The following is a 20,154-nucleotide window of genomic DNA, read 5'->3' as shown; positions in this document are numbered from 1 at the left end:
TCAACCACTCACTTTTCTTCTTCCTCCGTTAGAGAGCCGGTGTTACATCGAAATGTTAACTGTAAAAACTAAATTGGAAAAACTCTGAGCTTTTAATGTATAAGGTGCACAAGCAGATCGAAGTAATGATGTATTTGCAGAATTTCCTTTTGATTTCTATGTTGTTTTTTCCTTAACGCGTAGGAACTGTTTATTCAAAGTACGCCGTTGTCACCCGGACGGACGTAGTGGTGCACCGTACAACACAAACACTGGTGGATGGCGAGCGAGACGTTGAATGGCACGTATAGATTTAGTTTTCGGCCTATTAATTATTCACTTAATATTTTAACTAATGTATAGTTATCTTCTGATATTTATTGGATATTAAACTGAACTTATCTCCCGCTTGTTTTTTTGACGTTATGCTGCAAAATGCTAGCGTTAGTTAGCCGAACAACTAGCCAACATTAGCTAACAGTGCTTTCCAGGGACAGGTTGTTTGCCTTTTAGACTTTAACTTCGTTAATGATAATAGTTTGAGTTTTTAATAGCCTCACTGTGATACTAGTGGCGAAAATAGTGACACTGACACCAACATTTCGCGTAATAAGCCGCATAATTGCTGAATGATCTTGTTAACGCCAAGTTGGCTAACTTCTTCTTTTGTATTCTTGTCCTCACACTTTTTTTTTTAATTTCCTTTCCTTCAGTGGCAGCACGTAGGAGGGCACTTTAAAACCACTGTTGTATTGGTTATTTATATAATCTGTTAACCATGCCTACCGTGGTCCTAATGGACGTGTCCCTGTCCATGACACGGCCAGTGTCAGTGGACGGCAGTGAGGAGTTCCAGAGGAAGAACCTGGCTGTGCACGGACTGAATATGCTGTTCGAACACATGGCCTCAAACTATCGCTTGGAGTTCACATCACTGATGGCATTTTCTTCTCTCTGGGACCTATTGGTACCTTTCACAAGGGATTACAATACATTACAGGTAAAGTATGTCTGATGCGAGAAGTCATTCTGAGCAATCACAGCAAGATTTCCTCACGGCTTAACTCTGACCTCAGAGGAAGAGTAAGACATCTTATTATTGTCTTTTCTGTGCAGGAGGCTCTGAGCAACCTGGAAGACTATGACAAGACCTGTGTTGAATCAGCTCTTCAGGGAGTCAGTAACGTGGTGCAGCAGGAGTGGGGCAGTGCCTGTCCTTGTCAGGTACTTGGAGTCCTCTACACAATACCATCCCACCTGAATTCACTATTGTTTAGATATAAGTGGTGTATGAACAATATATTTTTCCAGTGAGTTCAGCTACCTGCGCTCATCTATTGTTTCAGAGCGTGTTTATGTACCTCCTTCCTTTGTCCTGTAGGTGGTGCTGGTTACCGATGGATCTCTTGGTATTGGCAAGGGTTCCCTGCGTCACTCCCTGCAAACACTGAAGCATCGTGGGGACGACAAGAAGTTCCCACTGCCTTTCCCTTTCCCTACCAAAATGTACATCATGTGTGTAGCCAACGCAGAGGAGGTAATGGGTTATGATTTTTACTGGCTGTTCAACAGTTCATTTCTATTTACTTGCACATTGACTTGCACCTTGGGAGAAAATGTGATTTTAAAAAAAAAAAAAAAAAAGATTGTCATTAGTGACATGTAGCAACCGTTTTCTCTCATGTTTCCTTTGCATTCTGTAAAATGTAGGTTTACAGCAAATTGGGATTTGCAGTTTATTTCCTAGCTGAAACTAAAGGTATCTTAATCCCAGAACTTTGAACTTTCATACAGTACTAGTATATAAAACAGCACTTGACACTCCCTTCAATACTATAGCAAAAAGAAAAAAGTCTATGGCACTCAAAATCAGATAATTAATTATTTTTGATTAACAGCCTGCAAACACACATTTGTAAATTGGAATGAGTCACAGTGCAGATATTGTATTGTTTTAATCGAATGGTATTGAAACAGTATCAAAGTATCAAGACTTGAGTTACCTTAGCTATAACTAATGCAAACCCCTGTCTTGTGTAATTGCAGTTACAGATGACTGATGCCATGGACAACTTGGAGGAGCTCCTGCGTCTCAGTGGTGGTGATGGACAGATCTTCAGTATGGAGGGACCACTTTGCATGAAGAGTGTACAGGCTATGTTTGGGTATGACTCCCACTGGGGGATTTATCCAAAAAGAAACATACTTATTCATGTTTGACGTATTTACTAAGAAGCCTTTGGCCATTTTTATGTCTTCAGGAGGCTGATTGATTACGCATACTCTCCCTTCCATGCTGTCCTGCACTGTGGGAACCTGTCCTCAGATGTTCAGGTGTTCCCTCGACCTGAGCCCATTGTGCTGGATGAAGAGGTTGAGCCCATGCCCCGATCAGTCAGTACAGGTACCCAGCTGGCTTCATATTCCACGATTTAGAGTTCAATTTAAACAATTTTCTTAAATAACAATCTATTCTCTTATCTGTATTTCAGATTTGGAAATTATTGGCTTCATTGAAATTGGTGACATTTCCAGTCCTCCAGTTATATCCAGACATTTGGTACTGCCTATTGCTGTGAACAAAGGTTAGTGTAACAGCTTTGTTTTGGTGTTTATTAAAAAAAAAAAACATTTATGGACAAATCAGCTGCATGGCATGCCTAGAGATTATTGCTTTTGGTGCAGTCTCCAGATTTTCTTAAAAATAAATGCATCATTTTAAATGAAATGGTTGTTTGGCTGCTTCAAGAACAGAACACAATATACGGTCAAGCACGTTTTTTGCTGTATTGAACATGACTGCTCAGGTATTACTTACAGTAAAATAAATTAGACAAAAATGAGCAGAAAATGCAAACAGGCTGCTGATGATACACCAGAGAAGTCAAAGCAAATATGAAACAGCAAATTATTCTAATCCAAAGTGTTTGTGATGCAAATAATATGATTAAATTCACATTTGACATACACTATTTTCACCTTTTTCATTCTGAGTAAACACATTTTAATTAAAGAGAACAATAAAATCAGTTACTCCTCTTTATGTATCAGATTTTGTTATTATTAATGTAATTTATTTGTACTTCATTTCAGAGGTGGATGAAGTTGGCACAGGAGCCACAGATGAGCTTGAGGAGGAACCTTCTGCTAGTCAGATGGCAGGCAAAAGTCCAAACTTTTGTGTACTTTTACATGGCAGTCTTAAAGTTGAGGGCATGGTGGCGCTGGTCCAGCTGGGGTGAGATGCAACAGGGCTGTTTATATTTAACTGACTTTAATTCTGGTATGTTCAGAATATACCACGACATTAAAAGACATGCAGAGCAGAACAAGTTATTGCATTTTATGAAGAAATGGCCTAAATTTAGTTTGCTTTCTCTCAGGCCGGAGTGGTACGGGATGCTGTATTCTCAAGCGGACAGCAAGAAGAAATCGAACCTGATGTTGTCTGTGTTTGATCCTGGTGCAGAGCCTCTGCCGTGGCTGGGCAAGATCTCACATTTGGGACCAGTCTCAGGTAAATCAATCACCCCTCCCTGTGTCTACTGCAGACAATTCAAAAAAGCAAACAGCAGGTTTTCTACAAATGTAATACAAACTACTGCTCATAGTCTTTGCTCATTCTTTATTACTGAAGGCATATTTTTTTGGGTTGACACAATAACCCATGTACAGGTTAATGACTGTTGTTCCTGAAGAGCAAAGGCCTCTGTATGTGTACATAATCAAGCAGTTAATAATTAAAAGTTTTATTACAGAGTTGTTTTTTCTTTGATCATCATCCAGACTTCACTTTGATGTTTTACGACCTTTCTGGAATTTCAGAGGCTGCTGAAAATCCATACGGAGAAGATGACAATAAAAGTCCTTTCCCCGTGCAGCCGCAGGTCAAACGAAGCTATGCCCAGAATGTCACGGTGTGGATTAAGGCCAGTGGATTACAGGTGCAGTAAAATCAGTGTATAAAGGAAAGCTGTATGCGGCAGTCATGGTTTCAGTTTTTACAAGGTGTATTCAGACTTTGTCTCCCCAGAGTGCACACGCTATGATACTTGAGAGAAACTGCAGGGACTGTTAACCCTTAATGCATTACAGCTAGGACCTATCACAATAAATAGTAATCACAGTTTCAATTAAGAGAGTAGTTGGGATTTGACTAACTTGCTAACAAATGCTTGAACATACTTTGATGTTACTATATACTTTAACAATGACATTTAATAGATTAATAGTCCATTAATATTAGGGTTAGGACCGTTAGCTTAGCTCTAAATTTGATACCATAATGATACTTGGAGTGCTGTTTCAATTGAGATTCTTCTTAAAAATGTTTACCATCTCTACCATCCACCCTGTGTGGCATTACTGACTCAGCTATTGATGATATCATCCTACAGACTGATGTGCAGAAGATCCTGAGGAACGCAAGAAAACTACCAGATAAAACTCAAACGTTCTATAAGGTAATTTCTTCTATAAATAATGCTGAACTGTAAGCAATAAAATTTGAGATTTATTCAAATCGTTGTTTTGTATTTCAATCTGTCAGGAGCTGAACCGTCTTCGGAAGGCTGCCCTGGCTTTCGGTTTCTGGGAGCTCCTGAAGGGAGTTGCTGATCTGCTGGAGAGAGAGTGCACCCTGCTGCCAGACTCGGCTCACCCTGACGCAGCTTTCCAGCTCTCCCATGCTGCACAGCAACTCAAACTGGCCAGCACTGGTGACTCCCAGTACGCTGCTTTTGATCACAACATTGCTCCCATGCACACTGACTTCTCAAGCTGAGCCACGTCTGAATTAGTAAAAGCTGGACTAATTTATAACAGCCTCTACCTGTGTGGACCAAGGTGGAGACAGCACCCGTTTGTGCTGAACTTTGTTTGAAGAACTCATTGAAGGGGCTGCTTCAAGAACTTATATGTGGATATTGATAACTTACACTCCTTTGTCACTGCCTAAACATGGCAACACGTACATAATAAGGTGTTTGTAAGATGTTCATGTGTCCATTATTTTGTTTTGTTTTTTACATGTTCTTTTGTAGGATCTTTTTTCCCTAATCAGATCAGATTTCAATTTCATTTTTATTCATTGTCAAATAACTCACATTTACAGGAAGTGATTGTTAATGTTGGCATTTAAAAATTCAGGTGACTGAATAAATAATGAAATAGCAGAATGAGGAAGCAATATAAATATAAATTCTGCATAGCTGGTTGTTACTGAGCATGAGTGAAAATGCTGTCTGCACTTATCAGTCTACAGTATGATTTCCCCTGAGGTCGGTGGGACGGTTCAAAAATCTGTAATAAGGAATACAGGAAATAACAAACTGCTAAACTATCAAGAATAAAAAGGGAAAGAAACACTTGGTCACATGGGCTATTAAGGCTTACTACAGTTTTTCACTGATCTACAAAATACTGACTGATGTCCAAGAGAACTTAATCACCAATAAATGAGAGTGACAATGCAATGATGAAATATTACATCATCCGTAATGAAGGATGTTGATGTTGACTATGAATGAAATTATTTTAGTGAGGGCAAACAAGTTGTGGTAAAAGGAAAATTACTGACTGGAGCATTTCTTATGAGTATCATATCAAAAAGAAGAAATAAGCAGGCAGCCAAGGTGTTTGAGGACTGTTGTCGGTGCTGAATCTCAATTTGCTTTCCTCTTCTTGGTACGGAAACGCCTCTTCCTCTGCTTGTAAAGATGACGGAAGTTGATAAAGAGTCCTAAACGAGGGAGGCGACCAAAAGATTGATGTCAGAACCACAAATGCTGACATTGTTACCACATGTGTTCAAAGATCTATGTGATTAATGTTTTATCTGAACACTTACCAAGAAACATGAGAACTAGATAGAAGTGCAGGAAGTAAGAGAAGCTGATGGAGGTACCGATGGCTTTTGGCAGAGGAATGCTGAAGAGTTTGGTCTCGTCAAAGATTGGAATGGATTGTATGACAGCAACAGCTACATGAGATTGTAAAGCGAGATTAATTTTAATATAATTTGTGTGTGAAATGTGAAATGAAACGAAACGAACGAAACGATTGATTAGTATTTCTGAGATACGTAAACAACTCACCTTCAGCGATAACACCTAACGGGTACAGTGGTATCCAGATGGTGTACCGCAGCCACGTGAGAGTTTTCCACTCTGTATTGAAACAGCCCAGCATGTAAAATGGATACCTAAAAATTGGAATGCCATGTTAGTTTAACCCAAGGTGTGTTTCTATTCATCCACTGACACAAGGCTGTGTCAACAACAGTATATCCTTGTGACAAGGTAGCCTAAATCACCTGCTGTTATTCTTGTCACACCAATTACTGCATCCAACTTTGACCTCAAACTTTGGTCTGTCAAGTTTAGTCTGCAGTTACACTGGATGTGTCTTTGTTGTGTCAAAGTTAATCCCACAGACACCACACTGCAAATGTTTTACCATTTGTGGCAGGGTGGCAACTAACAATTATTTTCAATATCAAAGAATCGACTGATTATCCTCTTGATCAGAGGTGGCTAAAGTACACACATTCTTTTCCCAAGCAGAAGTACTTGTGTGAAAAATAGGACTGGTACAAAAGTACTGGTTCAACATCTTTGCTCAAGTACAGTAAGAAAGTACAGGCCCAAAGATTTACTCTTAAAGTATAAAACTAAATAGCATCCACCTAGTAGACATTTCTACCAGCCATTTCTGTAAAAAGCTACCTGTACCTCATGTCATTAATATTATTCAAAGACCATCAAACTGAAATATAAACGCACCAGGAGGATAGCTGATTGTTGGGTTGCATTCAGTGAAGCCAAGTAATAGTAGTCGTTAAATCCCTTCAAATGCATTAAAAGTAACAAGCCTTAGCATACATTTAAAGAACCTTTTATAAACTTTTAAATCATGTCGGCAACACAATTTAGTAAAATGTCCACAATTCAGCAGAAGTTAATCTCCAATTAGAGAACTCCTGTTGTGATTTGAAAAAATATTAGCTGTACGATTGCCCTGAGAGTATAAATGGACAGCGCTTAACTTAGTCAATTTACATTGCTAAGCTAGAGTTTAGTTCCACCTCTCATCCAAGAGGCTTCTTCAGCTACACTCAGTCCAGTTTGACTAACGACCCACAAGTGACCCTAAGGACTCAGAAACTCTGAGCTCACACATTTCGTTAATGACTTTGTAAGCACACTCCCACACACAGTTTAAAAACCTGGAACTCCTCTCCAATTAGTCAGAACTGAAAAAGACTCTTGGATGAGAGGTGAACATCTTCAAGAAACTGAACAAGTCCAGTTGCCTACCTTACAGCACTTAGAGTTACCATGACCTGGATGACTGAGAACGTATATCAACACTAAGCTATTTGGGCACTTACCTAAAAATCTCAATGGCGCTCCACAGATAGAAAACGAAGAACACAACTGGCTGGTTGTGCATTTCCTCCAAACTACCAAAAATGATGAAGAGGATAAAATTCCGTCCGACCACCTAGGAGAGAATCAAAACCCGCAATGGCACTTAATAATGAAAAGTTAATACTATATCTGTTACACACATTTTCAGTAATGAAAAGCAGGTATCACTGCACATCATGAAATTCAAAACTCAGGCAAATGAGCATCTAATACCTGTATAAGAGTTGGAATAACACCTGTTCGGACTACACCAAAGGCAGCGTTGAGGACCTCTACTGCTGCCAGAATCTGGCAGAAGAACATCACATCCGAAATGGTGTGAAATGTGTCGTACAGAGAATCTGAAATGAAAGTGGTGTTATTAATGATCAAAGAAGAAACATTTCAAAACTTTAAGCCACAACATTCTTATAGTTTCTCACCTTGGCCAAAGATAAAGAGCCGCACTGTCATGTTGACAAAGATCCATGAAAAACCAAGAAACTGAACCAGGTTGTACACAAACAAAAATCCAGTTTTCAGGCTGACAAACCCTGAAACATAAAAAAGAAAAGGAAAAAGAAGAAGAAATCATTGAGTAATCTGATAAAAAAAAAAAATAGCTTGAACAGATTCATACTCTTACTCATTGAGTACTCATACCTTCCTCCTTGTGCCTCGAAGCCCTCAATCTGTTCTTTTTTTCCTCCTTTCAAAGTAAAAAAAGAAATAATAACAAAATTAATCTTTGCCTTTGGTAACAATAGTATTTTCTTAGTTCTGATATTTGAATAATTTTTCAACACTTGTCTCAGAGGTATGTTTTTTTAATAGATTTTGAACTTAAATCTCACCTTTTCCCGGATCTCCATCTCAGCGTCTGACTCGTCCAGCCAGCGGTCAAAGTCAGGAGCCAGGAAGACCGGTTTGCGCTCCTGTGCAGTCAGTCTCTCCCACCAGCCCCGCTGCTCTTTCCGCACTGTAATATTCACCTGCCTCTGTGTGGACTTGTGGCTCACCTATGTGCCCATCCAGGTTCATTTAATAATAGTCAGAATGCATATGAAAAAATAAAATAAAAAATAGATATCTAGAAGTGATTTTCCAATGGATACATACCTCTGGCTTTACTGGTGAAAGAAACTCCAAGCTGAACTCGTATTCATTTTGTCCTTTTGCACCATGGCCCTGGGCTAAACACACACACACACACAAAAAAAAAATACCATAAATTATGACACAAATCATGAACTTACACATTTCATTTTCCATTTTGACAATGAAATACTTTAAGTTACCTCTGAACTGGAGCACTTTCTCATGTACGTGGACATCAATATTCTGTAAAAAATAACGGAGAAGCAGATGGTGAGCTTACTTCCTCCATCTGATTAAATATTAAGGCATCCTTTTACTCCCTGTGCACGAGAACGCTGAACAGACAAAAATAAAACATTTAAAAAGACTCAAACAATTCTGCTACGTTTGAGTTAATCTGTATTTCCATCTACAATAGTAACATTTAATCAGCTTGCAGATTACTTCCTTTTTTGAAGGAAGTTAAAAAATTTAAAAATTTAAAAAAAAAAAAAGGGAAATGAAACGTTTCACCCAAACTCCACCCTGAATGAGCTCATGTTCATCTTAAACATACAGTGCAGCCTAACTAAACTTAACTATGGATGAGGTAAACGTCCAGACAGGGGGGGAATAACAGTGGGCTGAGGGGAGACTCTCTCCTGTATTTGGGGCAAAGTAACAACTTTAGGTGATGCAACACCAGTTTCTCACCTTTGTTACCTGACATAAAGGGAGAGGTGATAATGTTTGACTCCGCCTCTGCAGGTCGTGGAAGTGCTGGTGTTTTTTGTTTGTTTGTTTGTTTGAATTTATTTTTTGATTACGATTATTTGTCACTCATGTGTGACTTTACCACACACATTTCCCTAAACTATACTAATTCTGCACATTACTGGACATTACTGATTAATAATCACAGACGTGAGAAGGGGGCATGAACTGCTGCCTCAATGGATCTTTGTGCTTGGTCACCCAGTATGCAAAGTGAACGGCTACCCGGCGGCGGAGCATTTCCCCAAAAAAGCTGCACCTATTTTGCATGATGTCAGATTGCCTCAGGAGGCTTACAATAGAGGACAACCCGCTCAGAAAGTATCCTAAAGCGACTCACTGGTGAAAAATGAGTCCTGTGCTGTACACTTGTTAGCTCACCTGAGCGTCTGTCAGCTCCACTCGCAGGTAAATGTCTTCGTGGCGTTGAGCCCAGTACACGAGAGGTGTGAGCGTCATTGTTCCGTTTTTAGAGCTTTCTTTCAAACAAATATCAGGCTTGTCGCACAATGAATGAACCTCCTGTCTTCATGCTAGCTGTCATGGCAGGCGACAGTAAAATGCCCAGAATATTCTGCGAACCCGCGCTTGCCGTCTGTCAGCGTAGTGACGTGCCCGCGCACGTTGGCTATGGTCTGCTCCGATTGGCTGGCGGCTGATATTTAGGGAAGTAGTTAACCGGAGGTGTTCTGAAGGGGCACCGCGGCTCCTTGTCGAAGTCTTCTTTTTGATATGCGAATATGCAGATGAACGACCATGTTTCTTGTCTCAAGACTGATTTGTTGAAGTCCAGCGGAACATTTCGTGTTCTTGTTGCCGTGACTGGGAGTGTTGCGGCCTTGAAACTGCCTCTCTTGGTATCCCAGCTGCTTCAGCTCCCTGGGGTGAGCCGCTACTTATTGTATTTTTATTTATTTATTTATTTTTTAAATCTCTTTTAGGGCTATTTCTACTAATACTACTTCTACTTCTGTTTATTTATTCTAATTATATCCAAAATATATGCCCCTACACATACTATTGCTTCACTACCTGGCAGAGCGCACATAACCTCCCCTTAACCGCAAGATGGAGATGTAGCAGCTGTTAGGCACCTGTATAGAAACCACAACAGCAAGACAAGTTTAATCATATAGAGACATGGAAACATTAAGAACATGTTAAAATTGCATTTTAAAGGCGATGAAAACAAAAAGCAAAAGTAAATATTCAGACAAAATGCATTTAAAAGGAAAAAGAAAACAAAAACATGAAAATAAAAAGATTCTGAATAAAATATGAATCTATTTTATTGGAGAGCCACGGTAAACAGCTATTTTTTTAAGCCCTGATTTAAATGAGCTAACAGTTTTAGCAGACCACAGATATTCAAGAAGTTTCTCATACATATTCAAAGTTGCTTCACCTTGTTTGGTTTTGAGCCTGGAAACGGATCGAATTGAACAACACGGCAGAATAGAATCTTCTTGTTGTATTCCTTTTATTCAGGTAACATTATAGTACTCATTATTTTACTTGGCACTGCAGTTATTTTCAGTAGAGTAGCAGAACAGTAGTTTCAGTCTACTCAGCAGATAGAGAATCTAAAAACAGAAGTGAAAAATAAAGACAGCCTTTTGACCGGTTTGAGGAGTATTTAGAACTGTAACTTTAACCACCCGAATATTTGCATGGCTCATTTTGAATAGAGAAAAATCCAAACTGTGGTAATTGCACAAATCAGTGAATGTATCTGAGTATGATATAGAGATATGATGTAATGACTATGAAGGCATATCATGAAAATTACTGCTGAGATGCAGTTTATATGACAATGAGAGAGAGGTCCAGAGACATGCAGAGATCCTGACAAATGCCATGTAAATGGGCTAGTCTGACAAAACTAGAGACCCATAAATGGTTTCTCATTCAAGATCAATTATTTGACATTTCAAGCTGTCTCTCCTTAGTCATCTGCTTCTCCAGTACTATAGCAACACTAAAAAAGGCTTGGAAAAAAAGTTGACTGTCACTGTCTTGTTTTTCTGCTTTAGGTGGATGTAAGAGTGGTCACGACAGAGCATGCCAAGCACTTCTATGATCCTGCAGAAATATCAGTTAAGATCTACAGTGACAAGGATGAGTGGGAGGTAACAATGAACTTCAAGGATGTCTTATTTTAGTGAGATTCTCAAACTTGGCCACTGATAAATTGACTGGATTTTGGAAGATTTCTGAAATCAAAATTTTTAATAACAGCTGTATTTTCAAGATAACAAGTAAAATGGCTATTGCAAAGTTTTTGTGCAGTCAATTTGAATCTCACCGCATGCTCTTGAAAGTAAGATAAAAGATCACAAAATCACCCTGAGTGAATCAAAGTGTGGCATAAGTTAACAAGAAGTTACTTGTCAGCTATCCAGTTGCTGAGTTCATCAGAAATTTTAGACACAAAAACATGGTCACAGGCAAGAAAAAGATTGAGAAACTGTTTCTAAAGTAGTACCCAGAATTAAAGTGGGGAAGTATCTCATTAGTTGCTTGACAAACAGTATGTCTCTGTTTTAGCTGTGGACTGAGAGATCAGACCCTGTGCTACACATTGAGCTAAGGCGCTGGGCAGATCTACTTGTCATTGCCCCTCTTGATGCCAACACTCTTGGGAAGATTGCTAATGGCATTTGTGACAATCTGCTGGTGAGAACATGGAATGACTACAGAATGTTAGAGAAAATAATAATTCATTAAACAATTTTGCTTTAGAAAATGATATAGCTGATTAGTCTCTGTCATTGGCAGACATGTGTGGTGAGAGCATGGGATACCAGTCGTCCTCTCCTCTTCTGTCCTGCAATGAATACAGCTATGTGGCATCATCCCATTACTGCCCAGCAGGTATCCAGGCTGACGGAGTTTGGATATGTGGAAATTCCCTGCATTGCTAAGAAGCTAGTGTGTGGGGATGAAGGTATGAAATATCTACCAGTATTTACCTTCACCTTATAAAACCCCCGAAATGCAGGAACTTGTTGTTGTATCCAAAACAATAGAAATACATTGGAATGAAATAATTCTAGCATGAAGAACTTCCATTATATAAATTCTAACTGCATTACGGGCTTTTCATCTTTAAAGGGCACTGTGTTGTTTTGGAGAGGAAATTTCAACTTAGAATTTAAGAATTAAGAATATTAACAAAATACTGTTTGTTCCATAACTGAGAAAAACAAAGGTCCCCAGAGCACCATTTTGAAGCTAGAAAGGAGGCAGGGTCCACCAAATATGAACAAAGTAAAATAGTATGATATTGTGTTGTCCTTTACAGTTGTTTTTTTTTATTTAGTTTCTTTAGACATAAATGAAGAACTAATTCTTAAATAAAATAAACAAATAATATTAATCTTCGCGGACAGTGATTGTAAAATAAGCTTAGTGAGTTCAATATGAGACACAACAGATGAAGGCGAATTGTGCTGAACATGAGTTGACAAGTAGTGTAGCAGTAGTTTCTTTCCCTCCCTCAAAAGTATCCATATATGTAAGCTGACATGTTCTTGTTTTAAAAACAATTTAACACTAGCTGGTAACTGTCCTCCCCCACTGCTTAACTTCACACATTTCTGCAGAAATGAAGAAGTACACTTCATGATATGCTAGCACACTCTATTAGGTGTGATTAGAGAAACAACAGAGCATGCTCTTGACCACATTTTGGTGGTTTGAGCCTACGAAATGCACTAAAATTAGAGGGAGAACCTGGGGCAGACCAAGGGCCGTTTGGCAGGATTACATTTGCCTTCTGAGTTTGGGACAACTAAGGGTCCCCAGGGAAGGCAGAGAGCCAGGCAGAAGGATGTCTGGCCCCTTGCCAGGTTTGTTGACTCGTATGCATGTATAAGTAGCAGAAAATGGGTGGTATCATCTTATAGAGACTAAACAGTGTACGACAGCTGACCCAAGTGAGCTATACGTAAGAATACTTAAGAACTGAATTGAATAAGCCTTCCCATATCCTGTTTGTGGTAAGGGACTGAATGACTCATATGTTTATTCGCAGGATTAAGGTTGAGGACAGCAGTGCACAGTTTAGATAGTCACTATCAGAGTGTTAACAGGGAAAAGTTATAGCATTGGCTAAACAGTAAAACAGCTGATATCATTAAATTCCCTCATATGATACCAGCAGAGCTGACTGGGGATTAGAGCCATTGACTTTAAAAATAGCCGACAGAGCAACAGGTGACATCACCCCAAGGTTGTCAAAGAGCCAGAATGAAGCTTAAAGGGGTGGTACTGGCCGTCGTCATCTTGGCAGTACCTGTGTAGAATTATATGGCCATGTGACCATAGTGAGTAGTTAGTGATTGATGATATATTTTGATAATATTCAGTATGGTGTTAAACAGAATGATCAAGTATTAAGAAATCACACTTGATGGTTGAAATGTGCATTCAGATAAAGAGCTGAATCTGATGGGATATACTGAGAGGGAAACTTGGGGCCAATGGAAAGAATGTGGTCAGGTCACTATACACCAATTGAGTATTTTTGGGGCCTTCCAAGAACTAAGGCCTAAATTCTCCTAAGGAATACATAATGGTGTATGTTATAGCTGAGGCTCCAAAATTATAAAAGGAGACTGAGCGTATACAAGAAAACACCTATGTCAGCAAAAGTGATAAACAAGAGGAGCTATGATTGGTGAAGGACCTTGCGGCCCACGACCTGTCTTGGTGTATAAAGGAAGAGCTCTCTGTATACAATTTTGGTCATTCTCATAGACACTGTCTGTGTATGATCACGGGCCTTTGGCTGCCAGCAAATAAAACTGTACTGCACTCAGCCCTGAAGATTCCTGTCTGATTCTTATTGATTGATTGAAGAACAAGACGTCCTTAGTTGACAGCTGACTCTGTCTAACTCCCGGCTAATCAAAAATGGGCACATAAGTAGAGGGTGCGTGAAGCTGAAGCTAAAGTTAGCCGAGTTAGCCCACCTAGCTACCTTAGTCTGTGATCGATCACGGGATCATTTGTGCTTATTAAAGATAATGGTGTGAGTTTGCCCAAGGTTTATTCCCCAAAGACTGTGTATCTGTCATTGTGTTCAATTTTGTAAAGCACATTTCCTCTCCATTGAGAAGTCAAAAAAGAAATAACTACAGTACATTACAGTGGATTTCGGGATCTCTGTGACTCCTTTCTGCAAATAGGTTGAGAAGCGAGAGTGGCGTTAAATCCACATTTTTATCCCAAAAGTTTAAAAAACAAACTCTCTCCTTGGCTCCGGGTGTCTATTCTTCTGGAAGCTCCAGGCTCTCCCCACAACTGTCTCCGCGGGAACTTCCCAGCTCCAGCAGCTGTGGCCATTTGGGGAACTGCAGTTTTTGGTACTTCCGCCTTGGCTTAATTTTTTTTTGCCCTGAGGGTTTCCGCTTGGTTTGAACTTTGGTTGGAATGCAGAAAATCATCTGTATTCTGAGGCTGTCTTTTTGGTTCTTAGCATGCCAGGTTGTCTGCACGGTTATTGATCTCTGAGACTGGCTCCAGTATGGGTCCTGGTACAGGGGATGTAGAGATGGTCATATACAAATATCCCGGCATATTTCTGATCAGCAGTTCAGTGTGGGATAGTCTGACTCGAAGACAATTTGTACTCTGTCATCTCCGCACAACGATGTTACCCGCAGTTATAATGTTGGACCTTCAACTTAATACACTATTATTAGTTTAATTTTTAGATGTAATTTTAGATGTGCCCTACCTTGCTATGTTATGATTGATTAAACTACTTAACATTTTAGTTTGTCATTCATCATTTGATGGATGCAATAAAAAACATTTATTCCAAAGAGTGTATCAGCCCAAAGAATGTGTCTCGACAGTTAGGGCCAAGGCACAAGGTGTAGGTCAGGGGGCTTTTTTCCAGATGACATCCATGAAATGGATATGATTGTTTCATCCAAGACTGAAGGAATTATTCAAGTGTGTTTGTTAGTATTGATACTTGGCAGAGGTGCATTAGTAGCTTTTTTTTTTTTTAACTTTGCTGTTCTTTGATTTGTTGCAGGTAAAGGGGCAATGGCAGAGGTGTCGACTATTGTCAGTGTCGTCCAGCAGTATCTTCAGAAACAAGATGAGTTATCTCAGACAACATGCACATCAACATCATAGAGTAGATGCCTCTGGTACCAAAGACAGATAGAAACCAACATGTTAACTTGGTCTTCATAATCATATTGTGTCACAACCCTTGAGCCTTGACACATCCATAATAAACTGGGATGCTGTCAGCGTTTTTTATCTGATAACTCTTCTTGCTTGGATTATGTGGATGTGTACAGACTGTCATTGACTGGCATCACCCATAGTCTTCCGCAAGTTTTGGTGCACGTGTTGGGCAGGGCAAAATTCCTTGTTTTATTGGTATATGGACTCATTGATCCAGATTGTATTTATGGTGTAAATGCCATGACACATTCTTTGTATGCTTGCTAATAAAACTGATTCTAATGGTATTTGGTGGTCTAATGTAATTCATATCATAACTCGACCCAAGTGCAGCCTCTGCAGCCTAACCAACCAGAATAACTAGCAGCTATTAGGGCTAAATAGCACTTTACCGCTGTAGATGTATATGTATGTATGTATGTATGTAACATCTATTTGTCATGAAATCACACTGACATGACTGATGGCTTGTTGGAAAGTGAATACCAATCAGCTGACCAATCTGCCATGAGGTATGAGCCCCAAAATCCCACTGAAATGACTGACAGTATATTTTTGTTGCTTACAAAGCAGCATTTCATAAGTTCATGTCACTGAGCTTATGTGGATCCTTTGAAAAAATACAGTTCATGCACTGACATTCTTCTGTCTAGACCTGTTTTTTTAACCTTTGCCGCCTGTGGTTGAATGGACAACGCTTTGACAAATTTGTTTATTTATGGGCTGTATTTGGCCTTTCAAGAGAAAGTAAGTACAAAAAATAGCAAATATACTGAAAGTCAAATACTGTACTTCCTTAAAAGAAGGTGTCGGTAACTCCTAGGCTGTTAGCACTGACGCACTTAAATTGCTACTGCATGCATCACAACAGAATTTGTGAAATACCACTGATGTCAAAGGTACATGGTGAAAAGAAACTTGGATCAAAAACAGTTTACTAGTTAAAGTTTCAGCTGTTTTTCTTAATCACAAAATTCTTTGCAGTATCATGAGAAAAAATGTGGTTCTGCATTACATTTTGAGTTCAGGTTTCATCAGAAATAAGTAACAAACTTTGGTGAATTTCAACCATTATGTAATTTGGTGAGAAAACAAATGAGCAGGGTGTCACTTAAAACAGTGGAGGTGTATTGCAGCATACTGGTCATTATCCAGGAAAGTCATGAAAAACATTCTTCTCGGTTGAGTCTGTCGCTATCATGGTTCCTGTGGGTTTAATTATGTGACACAAAGCGTTGGAAACTCTTTTCCCACAAGGAATTTTGACAGACTGGCTTTACTGCAGGACACAGAACATAAACCTGTCAGCTGACAGATGGATGTCCCAGACTCCGTGACTATTGGTTACTAGTAGTGTCTTAGGTTAGCATACACAAACACATTTCATTTGCCGACAATATTTATGTCTATTGTTGTGGCTTAAATGATGCACAGAAGAGAGGTAAATGTCATTTTAAAAAGCACTGTCGTGGCAACTGTAAATCAGTCACTTGTCTAGTGCTGATAAGAACTGGTCAAACACCAAGCTCCACAATCACAATATTTTGTCTAGACGTTCTTTAGTGCTTGAAAACAAGAGTCTTTCCTTAGCCTTTATAGTAATTAAGAACAATATCTTCAATTGTAACAGCCACAAGAATACATATGATCTCCCTCAAAACACATCTCCCCCTCCATCTCATGATACACTTGTTGTGCGTCACATGTAAACCTAAGGTCTAAACTCTTAAACACAGAAGAGCCTTCACCAACCCCCTTCCGGATGAACTCCTTACCAAAGTTCCTTTGTGTTAGTTTTCCCGGCACATTAACCCATATCCAATACGTGAATACATTCATTCACACTCTGCAACCACATAGGTATCACAAGCACACCGACAATGAGATTTAACTTTACCCTAAATAAAAATGTCTGTCTGTCTATCTATCTATCTACTGTATCTATCTATCTATCTTTACACGTCACATGTAAGCCTAATGTATTAAACTAAGAAGGAACACTTGAGAATTTCTCTCGCACTTAAAGTAAGAGGTGATGAAATACATGGATCAGATAATACATGCAGTGTTAGACATGTTTACCTTCATGAAAACCCTCCATCTCCTAACAAAGTGGAATGTCCCGGTCTGTATTGTGTCAATGAGATGAATGTCAAAGCAGACAATGGCTTGTTTATGTTAGTGAGTGGAAACAGACACTAACAACTGTCTTATTTGGGGTGAACTGGAAGTAGCTGAACCATGTAGGTGGTAATCTTGGACGTATAGCTCGTGTGGATGAGTAGTGCTACACAACCCTGTAGACTACCTGCCTCATAAGAAGACAAGATACAAACACTCATAAGAGATAAAAACAAAAGAAAAATCCAGACAGGTATGGAAAAGTGAGTCATAACAATTGCAAAACAGATTCAGATGTCCTTACAGTCAAACATTTAATTGTTTTACAGCACTCTTAGAAAAACACAAGTCTTCCGTGTCGCATGCTCCACCTGTGAATCATTAATTGTGCACTTATTTCCGAAGAAAATTTAATTTTCTCTTCCCTGGGAGAGTGAGCCCTCTTTTATAGTCAACATGTAGACATCTGTGCTGCTTTTGTTTGTTTTACTTTCTGCGCACTACAGATAATTATGTTTTATCTTGGTCTATCTATGTTCCCACCAAATCCAAGGGAGGCGGGGGGGGGGAGACATTTGGTTTGCAAATAACCAGGGGCATTGATAATGTTGAGCTGTCGAGTTTGCAGCACATGTAGCCCTGTGAATGGCTGTAAATAAAACACATCTTTCTCTGAGCCATAACTTGTCCTGCTGCTATTGGCTGCTGTGTGATTCTGTTAATGATGCCAGAGCAACGTTACATCAGCCACGCCGGCAAGGGGAGTGTCATCGGGGCCTTGACAGCTCTGCAGAGGAGTGTGCAGCCTGCAGGTGCACCTAATGGGAATAAACAGAATGTTCTCACAGCTAGGGACAAATCATCACAACTCTAGATAGGCTGCAGTCAGGTGCAGCGTGACACAATCAACTTGATGATTTCAAGACTAAACATGAAATGTCAAGAAGTTAGTGTACAGTCTTCTGAAAATATTATTACACCCTCACCTCATTCAAAGCCTTTTTATTTTGAGATGTAAAAAAAATATGCAGGATAAAACCGTGAATCCAGTATATTATGAATACAGAGGCTGCATTATGTGGTTGAATCATACTACCATTGTTTTGATATATGTCTATCTATATTTTCATTTTTACTGAAAGACCTATTAAATGACTGTCTGCTCCAAACACTTTCTTAAATCTGGAGATCAAGATTTGCAAGCCAGGAGCTAAACATTAAAATGAAAATCATTGTGTCAGATCATATTCGCCTCACCAATTGAGAAACTGGTTTTGCTTCTGTTGCTCACTCATCTGTAACTAACTGTTTTAATGTTGATGGAGGTTCTCAGTCATCCAGATTGTGGTAATCATAAATGCTGTAGTGTAGACAACTTGACTTGTTTCAGTTTCTTGAAGGTGTTTCACCACTCATCCAAGAGGCTTCTTATGTTCTAACTAACTGGAGGGGAGTTGCAGGCTTTTAAACTCTGTGTGGGAGTGCACTTACAAAGTCATTAACGAAACGTGTGGGCTCTGAGTTTCAGAGTTGTTAGGGCCACTTGTTACTCATTTGAGCTGCTCTTAAGATTTTTTAATATCCATCACTACTTCCTACTTGCTTTCCTTTAGATATGGATAACCTTGTTGAATGAGGTGGTCTTATTGAGATCAATAGACCCAAGAACAAGTCAAATGTTTTCATTTCTTCTTTCTCTCTTCTAATATTTTGTTGTTTTGAAAGAGTTGTTTTTCTGTTCCTTTACCCCCCAGGACCTTGTGACAACCACACAGCACACAAGACTTAGATGAGTGACGCAATAGAATTGCTAAAATCAATAGCAGGAGGCAAAAGAATCAGAAAATAGTAAGGCTTAAGAATTGTTCAGCCAGAGTTAAGGAATCTGGTTTGAGGGTCATTCCGGTTAAAGGTGCGTTGTTAACTCCCTTAAGGTGAAGTAATTATTGGAATTTACCTCAGGCTACTTACAAGGTTTAAAGAAATAAGATATAATACTGAGCATGCAGCCTCAACTTTTGATCAAGTGTTCAGTGCATTTATTTGAACACAACCCCAATTTAATACAAAAGGTGACTACAGTGAATGTTAGACGTTGTTCACTATTTGTTTTCTATAATGAATCAGAATATATGCACAAATGGCATCATATCATGACACTACACGCGAGTGTGCTGTATGTTAACTTGCTGTATGTTAAATTAAATTTTAGCTTCATTCAAACCATGAAATGTATATCAGTCGACCTGTGAATTGCATAAAAGAGATGAAGAAGAGTGAATAAGAATCAAATTACATGAACACATGTTAACCTGAACAGTGAGGGATAAAAAGAAAAGACTGTCCACCATCCACATCACACAATGCAAATCACTAACCCTATAGACATGGGAAGGCAAATATGCATTACCCCAATATGACATCTTATTCTCTGTGTCAATATGTGCAGGTGCAACTGGGTCGTGTATCTGTCTCTAGGCTCAACGTGTAGTGTCAGGCCTCAGGGAATGTTCAACAGGGTTTCATCAGAAACTACATCCTGAGAGATCACCTGCTCTGCTCCCTGTGTCACCACAACTTACCT

General features: G+C 39.2%; 3 protein-coding genes across 6 annotated transcripts; 2 read left to right on the top strand and 1 right to left on the bottom strand.

The window, feature by feature from the left end:
• Nucleotides 1–129: 129 nt before the first annotated feature.
• Nucleotides 130–5,345, top strand: ints14 (integrator complex subunit 14). 2 transcript variants are annotated; one of them, XM_037108582.1, is made up of 12 exons: nucleotides 130–280; nucleotides 693–979; nucleotides 1,096–1,203; nucleotides 1,361–1,516; nucleotides 2,026–2,144; nucleotides 2,241–2,383; nucleotides 2,472–2,564; nucleotides 3,073–3,217; nucleotides 3,363–3,496; nucleotides 3,805–3,923; nucleotides 4,377–4,442; nucleotides 4,529–4,762. In XM_037108582.1, exons 2-12 carry the CDS (start codon nucleotides 758–760, stop codon nucleotides 4,760–4,762), a joined length of 1,539 nt encoding a protein of 512 aa, XP_036964477.1. In that variant the 5' UTR covers nucleotides 130–280; nucleotides 693–757. The 2 variants fall into 2 exon arrangements, with proteins under 2 accessions (XP_036964477.1, XP_036964478.1); XM_037108583.1 differs by lacking the exon at nucleotides 130–280 and having other exon boundaries at nucleotides 758–979; nucleotides 4,529–5,345.
• hacd3 (3-hydroxyacyl-CoA dehydratase 3) lies at nucleotides 5,043–9,842 on the bottom strand. The gene is made up of 11 exons (XM_037108584.1): nucleotides 9,621–9,842; nucleotides 8,687–8,729; nucleotides 8,508–8,581; nucleotides 8,243–8,407; nucleotides 8,052–8,097; nucleotides 7,832–7,942; nucleotides 7,623–7,750; nucleotides 7,370–7,482; nucleotides 6,075–6,181; nucleotides 5,828–5,959; nucleotides 5,043–5,719 (listed from the first exon to the last, which is right to left on the bottom strand). Exons 1-11 carry the CDS (start codon nucleotides 9,696–9,698, stop codon nucleotides 5,643–5,645), a joined length of 1,074 nt encoding a protein of 357 aa, XP_036964479.1. The 5' UTR covers nucleotides 9,699–9,842; the 3' UTR covers nucleotides 5,043–5,642.
• Nucleotides 9,843–9,888: 46 nt separating this feature from the next.
• ppcdc (phosphopantothenoylcysteine decarboxylase) lies at nucleotides 9,889–15,736 on the top strand. 3 transcript variants are annotated; one of them, XR_005076714.1, is made up of 6 exons: nucleotides 9,893–10,123; nucleotides 11,273–11,368; nucleotides 11,787–11,915; nucleotides 12,018–12,186; nucleotides 15,289–15,442; nucleotides 15,501–15,736. XR_005076714.1 is itself a non-coding variant. In XM_037108585.1 (5 exons), exons 1-5 carry the CDS (start codon nucleotides 9,980–9,982, stop codon nucleotides 15,390–15,392), a joined length of 642 nt encoding a protein of 213 aa, XP_036964480.1. In that variant the 5' UTR covers nucleotides 9,894–9,979; the 3' UTR covers nucleotides 15,393–15,736. The 3 variants fall into 3 exon arrangements, 2 of the variants coding, with proteins under 2 accessions (XP_036964481.1, XP_036964480.1); XM_037108585.1 differs by having other exon boundaries at nucleotides 9,894–10,123; nucleotides 15,289–15,736; XM_037108586.1 differs by lacking the exon at nucleotides 11,787–11,915 and having other exon boundaries at nucleotides 9,889–10,123; nucleotides 15,289–15,736.
• Nucleotides 15,737–20,154: the final 4,418 nt, after the last annotated feature.

This window comes from Acanthopagrus latus, chromosome 8, assembly GCF_904848185.1.
Source record: "Acanthopagrus latus isolate v.2019 chromosome 8, fAcaLat1.1, whole genome shotgun sequence".
NCBI lineage: Eukaryota > Metazoa > Chordata > Actinopteri > Spariformes > Sparidae > Acanthopagrus > Acanthopagrus latus.
The sequence above is the reverse complement of the archived record's forward strand: the minus strand, read 5'-3'. Positions and strand labels throughout refer to the sequence as shown.

Excerpts from the sequence above, each read along its gene's own strand:
- ints14 (XM_037108583.1), top strand. The coding sequence starts at position 758 with ATGCCTACCGTGGTCCTAATGGACGTGTCCCTGTCCATGACACGGCCA. Across the intron at positions 3,218-3,362 it reads GTGGCGCTGGTCCAGCTGGG|GCCGGAGTGGTACGGGATGC; the intron begins GTGAGATGCAAC and ends GCTTTCTCTCAG. Across the intron at positions 4,443-4,528 it reads AAACTCAAACGTTCTATAAG|GAGCTGAACCGTCTTCGGAA; the intron begins GTAATTTCTTCT and ends TCAATCTGTCAG.
- hacd3 (XM_037108584.1), bottom strand. The coding sequence starts at position 9,698 with ATGACGCTCACACCTCTCGTGTACTGGGCTCAACGCCACGAAGACATT. Across the intron at positions 7,751-7,831 it reads GCTCTTTATCTTTGGCCAAG|ATTCTCTGTACGACACATTT; the intron begins GTGAGAAACTAT and ends CTTTCATTTCAG. Across the intron at positions 5,960-6,074 it reads GTTAGGTGTTATCGCTGAAG|CTGTTGCTGTCATACAATCC; the intron begins GTGAGTTGTTTA and ends AATCTCATGTAG.
- ppcdc (XM_037108585.1), top strand. The coding sequence starts at position 9,980 with ATGCAGATGAACGACCATGTTTCTTGTCTCAAGACTGATTTGTTGAAG. Across the intron at positions 10,124-11,272 it reads AGCTGCTTCAGCTCCCTGGG|GTGGATGTAAGAGTGGTCAC; the intron begins GTGAGCCGCTAC and ends TTTCTGCTTTAG. Across the intron at positions 11,369-11,786 it reads GTGACAAGGATGAGTGGGAG|CTGTGGACTGAGAGATCAGA; the intron begins GTAACAATGAAC and ends TCTCTGTTTTAG.